General features: G+C 50.4%; 1 protein-coding gene across 1 annotated transcript in view; it reads left to right on the forward strand.

Moving 5' to 3' along the window:
• Positions 1-13,601, forward strand: part of LOC144162761 (uncharacterized) — a 96,741-nt gene extending 83,140 nt beyond the window's left edge. Inside the window, exons 9-10 of the mRNA XM_077693411.1 lie at positions 5,310-5,447; positions 11,979-13,601. Coding sequence (XP_077549537.1) covers positions 5,310-5,447; positions 11,979-11,998 — 158 coding nt within the window. The 3' untranslated portion in view covers positions 11,999-13,601. The remainder of the gene's footprint in view (positions 1-5,309; positions 5,448-11,978) is intronic.
• Positions 13,602-15,759: the final 2,158 nt, after the last annotated feature.

Consider the following 15,759-nt stretch of genomic DNA (forward strand, 5'->3'; position numbering starts at 1 on the left):
CAATTTTTTTATAGTGCTTCTTAGACTATAGGTTTCGCGTGCTCTTCGAACAGATTTTTTCAAACATATCCAGTCGCACCCTCCTTTCTAAAGACATTATGAAATCCAACTCCATTTTCAGTCAATGGTAGAGCATGGAACCAGCCTTTGTTGGCAGGTCATTTCTATATTGAAGAGGGAACGAATCACTGCGCAGCTGCATTCACTTACGCCTTAAAATTCGGTGCCAACCGTCTCTAAAACACGCTTTTCCATCAAAAATCTGTCATCAAAAATAAAAAAACACATTCTGAAAAACGCTCTTCAAATGTGATTGTGTCACGGTTATGCAGTGTTAGAACGTCTTGCCTGAACAATTCGGATAATATTGTTGATTATAAAAAAATTGCCAGAGTTGTATCTAACAGTACCCATGTGAGCATGTTAATTTCCTGATAGATCGTAGTCTCTTTTGCGTTTTAGATGCGAAGCATCTCATGCTCGGGGCTGTGTCCCTCCCTCCCTTGTTGTCGCTGTTGTCCGCCGTCCGCACTCTACTGCGCATGCGCGTCCGTTCAGCCCCGTCGGCATTTGGCCAGACGTCAGCGCAGTTCACTATAAATAAAGAAATAGTTAGGCGGCACCTGGTTTCGATTCCACGACTCTCTGGCCGCAACGGGAGGTACGTGGCGCTCTTCCCACTGCGCTACAAACCGAGACGGGAGCATGTGCTACGAACGCGCCTTATCTCCTTTACTCATTCAAACTACGTCAAGAAGCTACTGATACAACGAAGGCACGCGAAGCTGAACGTCACCGGAAATGACGAACTGAAAACTTTAGAGGAGGATGTTGAATTTCCCGTGGGAAAGCTGTGACGGGAAGCGCCACGCGCCTTGCAGCTCAACCAGAGAAAAGGAGGAAGAGGGCGGGCAGCGGGGTAGGAGCGTGAGCACGCAATAAAGGAAGACCAGAACCAGGAGGTGTTCGATCAGGTAACGCGGGTGTCGGTCTCTTCGCTGTCTCTACATTTCTCTACATTTCTCTGCCTCTACATGGGGGTTCACACTACGTTCCCATTCGTGCTCCGATAAATGAAAAAAAAAAAAAAAAACAACGGCAACACAATGGAACCTACACGGAACCCCATGATGCTTCGCATCTTTCTCATGGTTCCCCACGGGAAGATAGTGTAATTTATTACACTATCTTCTTTTGTTGTGTCGTAATTGAATTGCGCCAGGCAGACATAAAATAGCGCTTTCTTTAATCAGTATGCCAAGCTCTCAAGTTTTCTTTTTCGTGCCTGTTTCGTCCCATGTGACCCTCGAGGGAGCGACACTGGCCATTGAACATGAATGTGTTGTTGTTGTTGAACATGTTTATTTCACATTTTGTGAGCAGTGGCTTGTTGAATTCAGCCAATGGATCCCCGTTAGTCCAGCAGTTTTATGGGACAATTTAACGGCTATGTTGAACTGCTGGCGCCTTTGTGTCATCGTAAACAAAATCAAGGCCGCTTTCTTGAGAGAAAGGCGATTAAAACGCGAGGCTTTCTCCCATGCAGCCTGAGGGAAAGTCAAGGCCCGAAATCTAAGCTGCTTCGACCACGTCGGAATGACGCAGTCGGATAGACGGCGTAGAACCCAGGATCGACTCCGACCACGGCAGGGGTTTTTGCCACGAGGCACTCGATGCGCCTTCGCTTATCATCATCATAATCGTTTTGGGAAACCCGTTGTTGTGTAAAGTTGGCTTTCCTGCAGTGCGTTTTGGCGACGGGATGGTCGCCATCCAGTGAGGCATAGAGAGCTTCGCTTTGATAACTTTGGTGGCTTTGCTGCCGCAAGGGTCGCGGTGGCGTCAAAACAGCACGCGTTGACCGTACACGACCCCGCACGTTCCGTCCAACAGCTCCCCCCCAAACCCACGCCGCTCCTCACATACGGTGAGATTCTAGCCTGGTACCGCGACACCAGACGAAAGTACCCACCGCCGCACCCCGACCTCCCACGAGCGGAGTCGACGATACTCCATCAACTCCAAACGGAAGCGATATGGACCCCCGTATTTGCCAAGCACATCTGCCCCATGGTTTACCCGACCGACCACTGTCAACACTGCAACGCCGCCAGGGCTACAACACCACATCTTTTATGGGACTGCAGGCCCCCAGAAGACACCCAAGACCCAATGCCACCAAGCATGGCACTCGCCATAAGAAGCGACGACATCGGCCATCAACGCGGCACGGTCCGGCAGGTGATGGACATCCTCGCGCGGCAACGGCCGAAAACGCCGTCTCCACCGAGACGCGCAGTGAGTAGGCGGCCGTAGCGGGGAGGTCCACCACACATCTCGCCGCCCCATCCCTTCTTTCCCCACCCCACTACTGCTGGACATTATAATAAATGTTTTATCTCTCTCTCTCTCTCTCTGAAAGGGCACGTGACAGAAGAGCACCGACTAACAGCACGGCGTCGAAAGAGCACGCGACAAAGCGCACACGAAAGAAGCGCACAGCGACAAAAAGGCGCGCGACTGAAGAGCACAGCGACAGAAGAGCACGATTTCATGGAAGGCCTAAATGAGTCATTATTCATATTTTAACATGTGTGCGAACATTATAGAGGGTGAAAAATGTTCTCTATGAGTTTCTCTTCACGGTTTGCTACTTTTTCTCGAAAAAATGTTCCGATTTCGTGACCTTGGTTTTTTATACTGCTATACAGTCGAACACGGATATATCGAACACGGATACATCGAGTTATTGTCTATACCGAAAAGTCTGAAGATCCCCTTGGAAATCCCATGCAAAAGTATAGCGCTGTCGTACGCGTGTATCGAACTCCCGATCACGGGCACATTCGACATATCGAACTATGCGCCGCATGTCCCCCTGCAAGTGCGCTTCCCCTGATGAGGTGGATGTACAGTCTTCTCGGGGCCGCTACCGCGCTCGGTGAGGAGGCGGCGGAGTCGTGTCGCTTCCATGCCTTCAACACCTGCTTGCATGCTAGCATGGGCGGCAGCCGCATGGGAGCGAGAACGCGGTGGGCGATGGTGTGCGCAAGGCATTAGCGGAAGAGGGGAAACCGTCCGGAAGCGCTTGATTTGGGGCATTTTTTTCTACGCGCTTTAAGTTCCGTTCCGGTTCAGCTCCAGAATGAAAAAAATAATGGTTCGTGACGATTTATAACGGTTCGCTTCTCCGCGCAATGACAATGGACATTTATGAAATATGCTAAAAACATTAAAAATATGAAGATATCTAAAAAAATCAAGTGATTCTTATTTACTTTTGTGAAAGCGTCTGTTAAATAGCTCAGCTGCACACACACACACACACACACACAAAAAAAAACACGGACAACTAAGCACTTCTTATATACTTCTTGATGGCGCAGCTGCAAATGGCGCAGCAGATGCCGCAGATTCTGGGGCCCCTGTTCCCCAGAAGCTATATAAAGGCAGTGCTTAGCCTGGTACCCAGGCTTGATTCAGACGCTCTTGTAGACGAAAAATCTGAGCGCTATTTGTTTTGGGGGTGCCCTACTGTGGCGAAGTATACAAGTCTTTGGTGTGAACACGGGAAGCCTCCAGAAAAATCGGCGTGCTGCCCGCGTACGCTCAATGCTTGAGTATGCCCCATTGGCCTGGGATCTGAACACAAAAAGCCTTATGAATAAATTAAATTTATTCAAAATTCTGCTGTGCGTTTGCTTTGTTACTAGTAACTCGAAAAGTTGTTATACTATCGTTACAACTTTAACACACACTGTCCCATGGGACACTCTGAGGCTCCGGCGCACCTTTTCTATTTGCTTAATCTTAAAAACAGATTGCACCAGAAGAGGTAGAAACGGATCATCATCTGTACCGTCATACCTTCAGCCCCCCCCCCCCCCCCCCCCCCCTTCCCTTACGTATACGGCCAGACGAAGGGACAAAATTAACAAATTTGGTGAATATTCATGGCGCACATCCGCATTTCAAGCGCATTTTTCCAAAAGCTATTAAAGATAGGAATGCCTTGACCGACACTGTTCTTTTCGCCGTTTTGAATTGTTTTCTGCTCCGCGCTGGCGGCATTTGCGTAAAAGCGCAACAAGACTTGTAGCAGTTTCCGTTGAGTGTGCCGCTGTAATCTGCTGCTTTCGATGTTATTGTGTAGGCTGCTGTATTCACGACAAACATTCTATTGTTTCTTTTCTATTGCTATGTCGTGTTTCAGATTATTCGCGTTTATGTAAGCCAGTACGTCAATGAATATATAAGTGTGCGATGTCTGTATCGCAGCCATCTGCGCGCCGCGACCACGCGGGGAGCTCAGCACTGACCATTGAGACAGACGGAGAGACGTGTCGAAGAAGAGGGAGGGCGCCCGCGAGACGAAAGGCGTTCTTATGCCAGCGGGCGGCAATCTCCCATTTCTTCGCATGAAACTTGAAATGAATCCTGAAATGCCTTAACTGATCACTGAAACCGAAAAACGAAATGATATTTTTTCGGTTTTGCTGCTGAACGAAATAATAAGTAACGTCCCAGTTTCGTTTTTGTTCCGGCCAGAAATATCGTTTTTAGATGCGACGCTCAGAGCATCTCTTGTCGGCGGCCCTGTCCTTCCTGCGTGCGTCCGTTGTTGTCCGCAGCCACTCTCCCGCTCTCCTCTCTGGTAGCGAACACTCTCTCGCGAGGGGCATTGGATTGGATTGGATTGGCTTGGCTTGGCTTGGCTTGGCTTAACTAGGATTGGATTGGATTGGATTGAAGTGGATTGTGTTGGATTGTGTTGCGTCACAGCCGCAGCAGACGCACTGGCGCCGGCGCGTGCCCAGGTGTGAGCGTGTGCGGCCCAGCACGCTCTCGGTGGGCGGCGCTGCGCGCGGTGCTGCGCATGTGCAGTACTCTCTCTCTCCGCGGTATCCTCTCCTTCGGGCGCGCTGCGCATATAACCGGTGTGCCGCTCTCCGGCGGCCCTTCGGTCGGCGGTTGCTCTCCGCTTGCCCTTGAACCCCCCTCAGCGTCGCATCACACCAGGGTTCCCGCGAGGGGAGGTGGGCGTAATTTTTTTTTTGTTTTTCGGTTCCGGTTTTCGCCCTGTTCCGACACCCTACCCCGTGAAGGAGAAGCTCGGGGCAAAGCCAAAGAAAAGCATTGGTCTTAAAACTAGAGTATTCTGTACGATTCTGTCACCACCCTGGAAAGTTGGTGCTCATATGGTACTTGTAAACTCGGCCAGTGTTCCGAGTCGTATTGGGCGTGTTATAAATCTGAGCAGTCCAGCAGGCGAGACGATCACGACTTGTTCCGTCGTGTGTGACTCGCAGTTGGTCCATTGGGCGTGTGCCAGAGGCCCGACTGCAGCCAGCCAGGACGCGTCAAGTGCATCGACTGCGGCCTGGCCTCGTACTGCACGAGCCGCTGCCTCAAGGCGGACGCCACTCGCCACAGGCACTCCTGCTACCGTGAGTACTGTGACGACGACGATAGACGGTCAGCATCTGGCGCATCCTCACACCACTGCTGAACCTTGTTTCGTGCATTTCTACAGCCCCATTAGTTTGCCTCAGTGGCTATGGCGTCGTGGTGCTGAGGCCGAGGACATTGCGGGTTCGATTCCCGGCCGCTTTTCCGATGGAAGCGAAAACTCCATCCCCCCCCCGCGCGCAGGTGGTCAAAATGAATCCGGAGCCCTCCACTAGACCTCCCTATCAATCAGTCAGTTTGCCTTCAAACAGTTTCTGCTGGCGGCGCACCGAAAGCAATGTTGAAAGGCACCTGTTACGGCAGGTTGCGCGCAGGCGTGATCACGTTGCTTGGAAGGTCGCCATATACGGCGGTGGACCGACTATCGACTACATGTCGGCCTCAAAAGAGGGGGGGCGGGTGCATTAATTTCAGTTCGTCGACACAAATCGGCCAAACAAGCCGAAGGATTGCATCGACGGTCATCAGAGATGCTCATGTGCTCATGTCGCCTCAGTAATTCCAAATAATTCTGGCTGTTGAAGCCACACCTGGATTACGAAGCGCGCCGTAGCGGAGGGGTCCGGATTAATGATGGCCACCTAGGGATATTTCCCGTTCGGAGAAATATGCGCAATACTGTGCAATACTTGTAATACTGTGCCACCTGCCCGCGGTATTTTGTTCTATTGTTCCTCCCCTTCGTCCCCTTCCATCTCAGAAAGCGCGCTAGCCCGCGTATTTTCCCTGCTCGCGTGTCCTTGCACAACTTTCCGACACATATTTGTCTCAGAACGGGGAGCAAGCGGGCTGGTTGGTGCATGTTAGAAATTTTTAACATGCTCCAACCAGCCCACTTGCTCCCCGTTCTGAGATACATTTCTAGTACACCGCGCTCTGTCCTTCCTTTGCTGTCTCCTTCGTGCCTTCAATCCTCAACCATCTACATCAACCCCATTGCCTTGGCAACATGTAAAGCCCGGCTGTACGGATTCTCGGTCAAGAATTCCTTCGTCCCTACTGACGTCCTCTTGCTGTTCGGGAGCCTCTTGCCTTCTCAGGGACTCGCAAAACGCGTGTGTCGTATTTCAGCGCCGCGTATTTGTCTTCTACTCTACGTCCTGTCCTTTCCCGCTGTTTCTGACGTTTCTCACGTATTTATCGTTGTAGTTAATTGCTGGATTGGCGCTTACAAAATGCAAAAAAATAAAACAAAAAAATCGCGGCACGATGGCCAAAAACCCGGCCAATGACGGGCGGTTTTAAGTACGGACTGCCAACCATCCCGCTGTCAAAAACCCTGCAGGTGGCAACTCTACATCGAAAAGAAATTGCTAGCATCGTTTTCAAAAAATGGCTATTTTCTGGCTACTTTTCAAACATTTAGTTCGAGGTGGCGACTTTCCCGGCTACTTTTAGAAATTTTCTGGCCACTTGTTCTGAGGACCTAGCAACACTGCTTGTCACTGCCAAAGACCACGAGAAGGGGGTGGACAAAGCGCCAGTGCGGCCATCGTTTGGAAGTAATGCCTGGACAGAATGCTGTCCGCCTCTTTTTCAGTTTTGGAGTATACGTGGACAGGAGGCCTTCCGCAACATTCACCCAGTAGAGAAAAAAAGTTTGGCTTTTGCATTGAAGGATAAAATGCAGCTTAAGTCGCGGACTTTCTCAAGCAATTAACTGCTGACATCCCGTACTCCTCCCCAGTAGCATTGTACGGCTTCCGTTCTTCACATTCGTAAGGTCGAACTTCCATGAATTCGAACTGAGGTTGCATCCCCTTGCAGTCGGAATTAACAAGCTTTTACTGTACACACCCAATCACAAACACGTCAAGGGAGCAGTGGCAGGCCAACCTGAGCAGAGATGACCCTGCCTGCGAGCGATGGCTGGTAGAGAGAGCCACAGCGGCGTTGGAGGCCAGTGTAATTCTGGAATTAGGATAGCCACCTTCTTTCCTCCCTCTTCTTTAATAAAAATATCATCAATCAATCAGTCAATCAATCAATCAATAAACGGATCACCTTCTCTTGATTCTCGCGCGCCTCATCTTGAATTCTTTTGACTCCACGCTCATAAATGCTCAGGACTTTTTTCTTGCTCAAACCTTATTAGATGGCCTTCATCAAAATTCCCAGAAAGTCCATCTTTTCTCCACGCAAGACGAGTAACAGAACCGGATGAAGTTGGCCTAAAATTGGTCAATCCTGGCAGGCTCGTGAGTAATGGCACGTGCCGTCTCGGCAGGCCCAAAAGAATGAAGGCAAATTTATCAAGCAGCAATGAAGCCCCTGTAATGATGTGGCTGATGTGGCAAAACTTTAGCAAGAACAAGCGAGAAGAATTTTACAAGCGACAGGAGACCAAGGTAAAATCCCTAATGGGAATGTGTATGAGGGAAGGCATAAAGAAGTGGGCGTACAGTTGTCGCATGAGATACAAGGCGTCAAGGCAAGGCGGGCAACAGGTCCAGTGGCTACGGAACTGGAGACTTTCCCAGATCTGTTCATGGCCAGGAATCCAGGACAGGCATTTCGCCCAGCGCTCCCGCCGTGGCAGCCACGGATTGAGTTCCCCGGCGCCATCCCGGGTCACTTCTCACCGGAAACAGCTGAGGGTGCGCGTCCCCGTGAAGGCCACTTACATTGAGGCAACACTTGGACGACATCGCGACCCACACCGTTCCGTTTCCCTCGTATTACAGTCCTAGACTTTCCTCGTACCGTCAATTCTTCTGTTATTGTCCATGCCTGTCTCACAAAAAAGATTACCTTTGGCTACTCGAACGCGAAAATGTCTGTCTGTCTGTCTGTCTGTCTGTCTGTCTGTCTGTCTGTCTGTCTGTCTGTCTGTCTGTCTGTCCCTAGATACAGCCTTCGCGCCAAAAGCTGAATCAATTGGTCAAAGAGAACTACATATATGCAGAACCGTTACAAACTACTAAAACTGCTGGACTAACTGACACATGACCCCATTTCTTAGCTTAAAGAAAACCTCAGGCACAAACCTGTAGTCCCCGCGTTCTTTTAGCTAGGAGTACACGTCACTTCAGTTTTTACCGTAGCAAGAGAAATAAAGAAAGCACGCGTTAAAAATAACGCAGAAAGGCTCCAGCACACGCGAGATGAAAGCAAGCGCACAATGAACAGAACTCTGACTCGTGCTGTTGCAGGCAGAACAATGAATACGAAATAAATAAAAGGATGCGCGTTGTCCCGAGCAGTGAGAAGGTGGGAATGATCTTGGTAAGAGGGAAGGAGAATAGCGCGAGGGGTGCGAGCTCAGAGCGGGAGCTCCTGAGACTCCGGGCCAGGCGCAACCAGCTGCAATGGCGGGCCATCCGGAGCAGGCGTCCGGAAGATTTGACGGCGTAACGGCAGGTGGATGCGCAGTGCAGGAGGGAGCCAAGCTACGGCGGAGGCAGAGCTGGGAGTCGCTCTGCTACTCCATGGACCCGAGTAGGGATCCAGCCAAAGCCTGGAGAGTCTTCCGGGCCTTTTCTGCCTGCCATCACCAATCGGCGCCCTCTGCTGGCCTCCGCCATGTCCTTGGGCATAACCGCGGAGGCCTTGGCAGAGCGGCAGAGGTCCGGGGGGCCATCATCCTGACTGACTCCCGGTCTGTCCTCCTCCGTCTGCGAGCTGCCGATCTGCGGGCTCCGTCTGCGAGCTGCCGATCTGCGAGCTGCGAGCTACCCACGTAGAGCGGTCGCTGGCGGCCAAGCTTCATGCGGTGGAGGCCCAGGGGTGTCCACTGCGAGTTCACTGGCTGCCATCGCACGTGGACATCATGGGCAACGAGGTTGCAGACGCCCTGGCCAAGGGTGTTGCTCGCCAGGCAGGGGTCCCAGCCTCCCGGGATGAGGTGTCATTCGATGCTGCAAGGACTATCCTAGCCCGAGGGGTGGAGGCCCTGCGTCCACATGCCCGAGTGGTCAGTGGTCAGGCCCCACGGGTCCTGCCCGGGCGCATCAGCAGATCCGCCCGGTCACTCCTGCTTCGCCTACGGCTTAATTGCTGCAACGTGGGAGGCCGCCTGAACCACCAGGGCGTCCCCCACTTGCGCCGACTGCCCAGAGCCAGGGACGCTCGAGCACTTACTGTGCTCTTGCGCCAGAATGACACCGCGAGGGAGGAACTCCGGGCCGCACTCCAGGGACTCGGTGCACCAAGCCACAAGCTGGAAGACTTCCGGTTCCCCATGGGACCGGACGCTTTCCGACGGGAGGTCTCCCAGCACCTCCTCAACTTCCTGGTTATGACATTACTAGTGCAGCGTTCGTACCCGTCGAGCCTTGGCCGACACGCACGCGACAAAGACTGTCCCCCACTCACCTCCTTCTTCCATCCCTTTCTCTCTCTCTATCTTTGGAACCCCCACTTCCCTTCCCTGAACTGGGTTGTATGAGGGTGAACTTCCTGTTGAGTTCAACAATATCCTCAGTTCATTTCTCTTCCCTGCTTTCTTAATAAATTACCACCGCCATAGCGAGAGAGCAGTGACATGGCAAACGACATTTACAGTGAGGCAAGCCGATACGCGACCAGCACGTGCTTCTAATAAATACTCGCTCGTGTGTTCGCGAAACCGCAATTCTTTCTCCTAAACTCTGAATTTAGGCAGTAATGAGGCGCACCCCTTCAAAAATACTGGCCAACCTGCCAGGATGTCGTTGCGACTGCCTGCTAGGATATTGCTCGGAGTTTGTGATGTTAAGGTTCGGGAAATCATGACGCGATAGTTGGAGACAGGAGTAAAAGATCGCAATACCGGTTTGGCCCATATAAGTGGGAAGAAAGTTTATTTAGTATACGCAAACAAGAAAACGTGAACCTAACAAAAGCTACATGGGAGATTTTAATGAACAATAAACTAGGGTAAACGGAAAAGCAACTAGTAGTCCCACAAAAGAGGGAAGTAATTCAGGAGCCTCACCGCATAGTATCGATTGGTGCATGGAAGAGTAGTTGGGGAACTTGAAGGTTGTAGGAACGCAGAGTTTTCACCGGTATCGCCGTACCCAGTACCGGTACCGGGCTGCTATCTGCTTTGCGAAATGATAGGCCGTGCAGTGAAGACAGTCTCAGTGGAAGATTAGTGGCAATGGTGGTATCACCATGGCCCAGCGTTGCCGGCGGCGACATGGTGCCTTGGCTTCCTGACGACGGCCCAGGTCACAGGCCGTGGATCACAGAAAGTGTCGCCGCCGTGGAGCGTGGGCCTGCCAAGCAGTCCTCCAGCGTGGACTAATTCCTTCTCGTGGTCTTCTCTCCCTTGGCGCAGTGTGCCATGCACACTGATGATTTCGTGTCTTGCTGATTTGAATGCCTTGCGCTCGGAATGTCCTTTTTACGGCAAAGCTTTATACCTCTATACCCCACGGTTTCATCGCCGTGGGCAAATACGATCTCCGTGGGCGAAAACGCCAAGGCGCCAAGACGTAAGACGCCGAGCGCATGCGTCATGCTAATCAGGCATACAGCATGGAGCTCAGAATTCATTCAAGGAAACCGCATTAGGGATGATAAGGCGCCTGTGAACAATGGAACTCCCCCCTCCCCACCGCCTTGTGTTCCCGATAAATATGTTTGCAGATTATCTGTGAAGGCTAGGCAGGACTAGTGTCGCCCAAGACACCGAGCGCATGCGTCAGGCTAGGCAGGACCCAGCATTTGCCGCCAGAGAAGCCCAGCGTAGTGTGAGTACATAAGGCATTAGGGTACCAACACTGAGGCACGCATTTCAGCTACGGCGGCCATTTTGCCGTACATAAGGTTTCGCACAATATTAAAAAAGTAGTTTGAAGAGCCGGCGTTCGCATCGTTTTCACCCCGCCGAGCAAACTTTCACGCTTGTGCAGGAAAGCTAATTCCCAGCGCAGTGCAGCCAAGACTTGCGAAAAGAAGCACCCTCGGCCTGTTGCTGGGTGCAAATCTGAAGTTGCGAAAAAAAATTACATCGGCCATACGGGTCATTGCATCAACGACCATTTGTGCGATCACTCCAATGCCCTCAATGGGTTTGTTGGCGGTCACCTTGCAGCACACTACTAAAGCTGTGGCTGCATGCCGTAGTTTGAAAAATGCAGCATTTTGGGCCGATGTAGGGAGCAGAAGGCACGCGAGATTTTCGAGGTATTTTGCATTGTTATGTGCGGTGAAGGCTACGTTGGTACACCGAGTGTATCGTTCATTGAGAAAGAAATTCGCTATCCGAAAACTTGGAACATGTGCCCCGCCGCCATTGCTGTGCGTGTTTAGGAATTAACTTCTTGCGCTTTTTCCTTGTTTCTTGTCCCCTGTCTCTCCTCATTTTTTCCTTCTTTTTTTTATGGTGATTGACTATCATGTATAAAGCTGGCGCCCCGATGCAATCAATCGTTTTGTTGTTAGTAAGCGCTTGTGTTTGTCTCGTCTGTGCTTCGTCCCGTTTGTTGCGCTGCCCCGTACCCTCAAAGTTATGTACCAACCGGCTCAAACTTCAACTCTTCTGGGGCTGTACATGTTCTGCCTTTTTCTTGCTAATGCAGGCCCACCCTGGAGGACGTAAGCATGGAGGCAGCCCTGGACACCGAAGGACGTGACGCAGGACTGACCAAAATTTCACTCACCTGGAGTTTACGTTGTGAAACACCGCCAATCACCAGAGGGAAACTGAGCCATACGCATGAGGGCTTTGGTGAACGAGCCCGTAAAGGCTAATTAATTGAGGTTATTTTTAATGGTCCCTCCAGTGACAGGAGATTTCTTCCATCAACGGGCCGCGCACGCACTATTCGATGTGCCGATGACGGTGCTTTCTTCGGTCCACGAGAGGTACATCCAAATCCAGGACCATGTCAAAAGACAGCACACTGAATATCGAAGCGACTGGTTATAAAAAAAATTCCTTTTTGTACGCATGCTTCTGTTGAACAGGTTGTCGAGCATTTTGTGAGCACGCGTACCTACGAAACCGTGGGTCCACTTGTACGGCATTTTTCCGTTTGGATGATAACTTCGTGCTAAAGCAGTCGTGGTATCTGCGTAGAATAAGGTATTTAGGATGAACAATTCTTCCCTTGTCAGGACCAATAAGATACTTGTTTTTATTGTCCACGACCAAAAGGAGAATGTCATTGAAGGTTTGTGTAGAGGGCTCTGATTTCAACTAATCCGAACTTATCGATTTATGACTTTGTCGATTACGGCGCGGAAGTATAAATAGGAGCTGGTTTTCACACAAAGGCGCAGAAACGCGCGGGGCAAAAGAATCTACCATTGTTTTCTACAGTTAATAAGGATGACTTACCTGTATTCGCAGTTGCTTTCCGGAGTACCTCATTCCCCGAGGAGTATAACGGTAGCGCAACGGAACAAGGACGAAGCGCTCGCCCCGTGTGCATCAGGCTCTCTTCGTCTTTTCTGGTTTTGTGCTGCCGTGTATCTCTCGGTACTCTGAACCAAACAGCCCAGCTTTCCGCCGTAACGTCAAGCCACGAGTTGGGCTTACATTGGTGCGTTTAGTACGCGCACACAAACATCGGACTGCCCGCGGTGTTGCTTAGCAATTCCTTGTGCTGCAAACTTCGGAGAAGAAGGGTAGATGTCCTCGACGATCCCCGAGGAGTCGCAGGAACCTGGTTCCGTCTTATTCACTCAGCCACCTGCCGAGCGTGTCATACCGTCTCGCCTTCTGAGGAAGGCCGGAGAGGGGGAGGGGGGGGGATAGTAAAATGTGTGCGCGTAGACTTGTTACGGGGCTGCGCATGGTCCGTAGGTCGTTCCCGGGTGTTGGAATTTGGGGAGCCACTCCTCTTGTGGCTACACCGTCAACTTTTGCATTTCAATACGTAAACTGGAAAAACTGGTGAAATGCAACCTTTAGTGTCACTTGAAAGCTGTTCAATGAGGCTGCATCAGTTGCGAAAGATGCCAATGGTTAGTACACATCACCATTGATCACAAATAAGAAGAAAAAGACATCCACAGTGATGAGTATTATTAGCGAATAAATCGAGATTTCTTGTTAGAGCAAATTTCTAGGAACAGTGGTGTAGTTTGGCGGCGCTACATTAAAATCCCACTCAATATTGGCTTGCGCCCGGTACCTTGTAGTTAGTAACCTTGATATCTTAAGGGCGTTATTAGGGTCCTGCTTAAGATCTTGTGATTCACTACATGCAGAAAGCTGCGGCGTTTTTTCCCCTTGCTTCTAGAGGAAGCCGGCGCGGATGTTATAATCACGCGTAAAAGCCACCGACCGAGAGTGCTTTGCTGTGGCCCCAAGATGTCCTAATTGAAAATTTAAGAAATGAAAACGGCCAATTAGTCACTCTGACAGATCCAGGGTGTTTGAATGGCCGAGTTTGCCCTCTGTGTAGTATGCAGAAATCTTTGTGAAGCAGGGTGTTTCAAGTAATTTAAAAAAAATGGGCCTTCAGAGGTAAAATTGTTTTTCTTGTGCGAAGTGATCAGGGGTCGTGGTGGACGCAATAAAACGAGTTCCAATTCCTATTTACAGTAACAATAAATTAGTACTTGTTAATTAACCTTTTAATTATTGCAGTTAGCCATGCGATTATAATGTGAAAATTGTAGAGGATCATCAGTCAAACCGATATCGATTGATTGTAGGGTTTAACGCGCCGACGCAACGCAGGCGACGAGGCGCTCTGTACTGGAGGGCTCCGGATTAATTTTGACCACCTGGGGATCTTTAACGTGAGCCGAAATTTCGTACACACGGACGTTTTTGCTTTTTGCCTCAATCAGAAAAGCCGCCGCCACGGCTGGGAATCGAAGTCAAGCCGATTTCCTGCGTTATATTTAGTACTTCGATCTCCCGAACGCGCGCTTCCGGAGATCGGCGGCTGCCAAGGACTGCAAAGCCGCGCTTCCGTGTTGACGTCACACGTCAAACGTATGCCGCGCCTTATCAGAGCGGAGGGCCGGGCGTGCCCGTGGAGCCCCGCTCTAGTCCGGCCGCGATAAAGCGCGGCGTACGTTTCACTTGTGACGTCAAAACGGAAGCGCTGCTTTGCAGTCCTTTGCAGCCGCCGATCTCCGGAAGCGCGCGTTCGGGAGATCGAAGTACTGAGCCCATTGTTTTGCGGGAAATTCCTTTTTTTCAAATCTAACTCCGGGTATCGCTTTGACTGATGATCCTCTACAACTTTCACATTACAATCACATGCCTAACCGCAATAATTAATAAGTTAATTAAAAGTACTAATTAATAGTTACCGTAAATAGCAATGGGAACTCGTTTTATTGCGTCCGCCGCGGCCCCTGATCACATCGAGCAAGAAAAACAATTGCACCTCCGAAAGCCCATTTTTTAAAAATTACCTGAAGTCTGTCCTGAAACACCCTGCTTCACAAAGATTTCTGCATACTACAAAGGGGGCCAGCTCGGCCATTCAAACGCCCTGGACAGAGTGGCTCATTGGCCGCTTTCATTTTTAAATTTCCAATTACGACTTCTTGGGGCCGCAGTAAAGCACTCTCGGTCGGTGGCTTTTACGCGTGATTATGACATCCGCGACGGCTTTCTCTAGAAGCGAGGAATAAAAAAAAAAGCGCCGCAGTATTCTGCATGTAGTGAATCACAAGATCTTAAGCAAGACCTTAATAAGCGCCCTTAAGATCTGAAGGTCCCTAACTACATGGGGTGCCCAAGCCGGCGAATTTCAAGTTGCCGTCGATGTTTACAAAGGGAATGTAAGGAACGTCGTCCCTTCTAGGCTGGTTACGCTGCCTTCAACTAAGGGTGCAGATTCTGTTCCCTGCACACAAATTATGTTCCCCCTGTACCTTTGTCCGTTTACCTAGAGTTTTTATTTCTCTAACTCCGGGCACCTGCACGGTCATGAGGGTGCACTGCATCGAGGCATTGATTCGAAGATGGACCAAAAAAGGCTGTCTCGCACTATGGCTGGGTGAAAAGAGCGCGCCCACGTCGCGCTTTCGAAAATTGATCCTTACGGAGCACCCTGACAAAAAAAAAAAAAAAAAAACCGAATCCAACCTTTCACTCCCATGCTTCACAAGCTCAAGGAACGTTGAGCCGCATAACAGTTGCGACTATTTTTGGTCCCCCGCGGCTCTGTTTCTTTTACCCGGACGGAAGCCTTACGCTCACAGTTGCGTTTCTACATTTTGTTTGTTAGAACTGTGGTGACTGAAAAGTGAACTAGTTAATAAGCAAATTTTTCAGACGACTTTTTACGGGAAGATGCCTGCCACGGAGCCACGTTAACAGTCCTAGGAGTTGACGAATAGATTGCAGTACGAGTCGTGCTTTGTTCCCGCTGTTGCCTAGGGATAGGT

The sequence above is a fragment of the Haemaphysalis longicornis genome, unplaced genomic scaffold (genome assembly GCF_048455015.1).
Source record: "Haemaphysalis longicornis isolate Haplotype H1 unplaced genomic scaffold, Haemaphysalis longicornis Haplotype H1 scaffold_1, whole genome shotgun sequence".
In the NCBI taxonomy this organism is placed as follows: Eukaryota; Metazoa; Arthropoda; class Arachnida; order Ixodida; family Ixodidae; genus Haemaphysalis; species Haemaphysalis longicornis.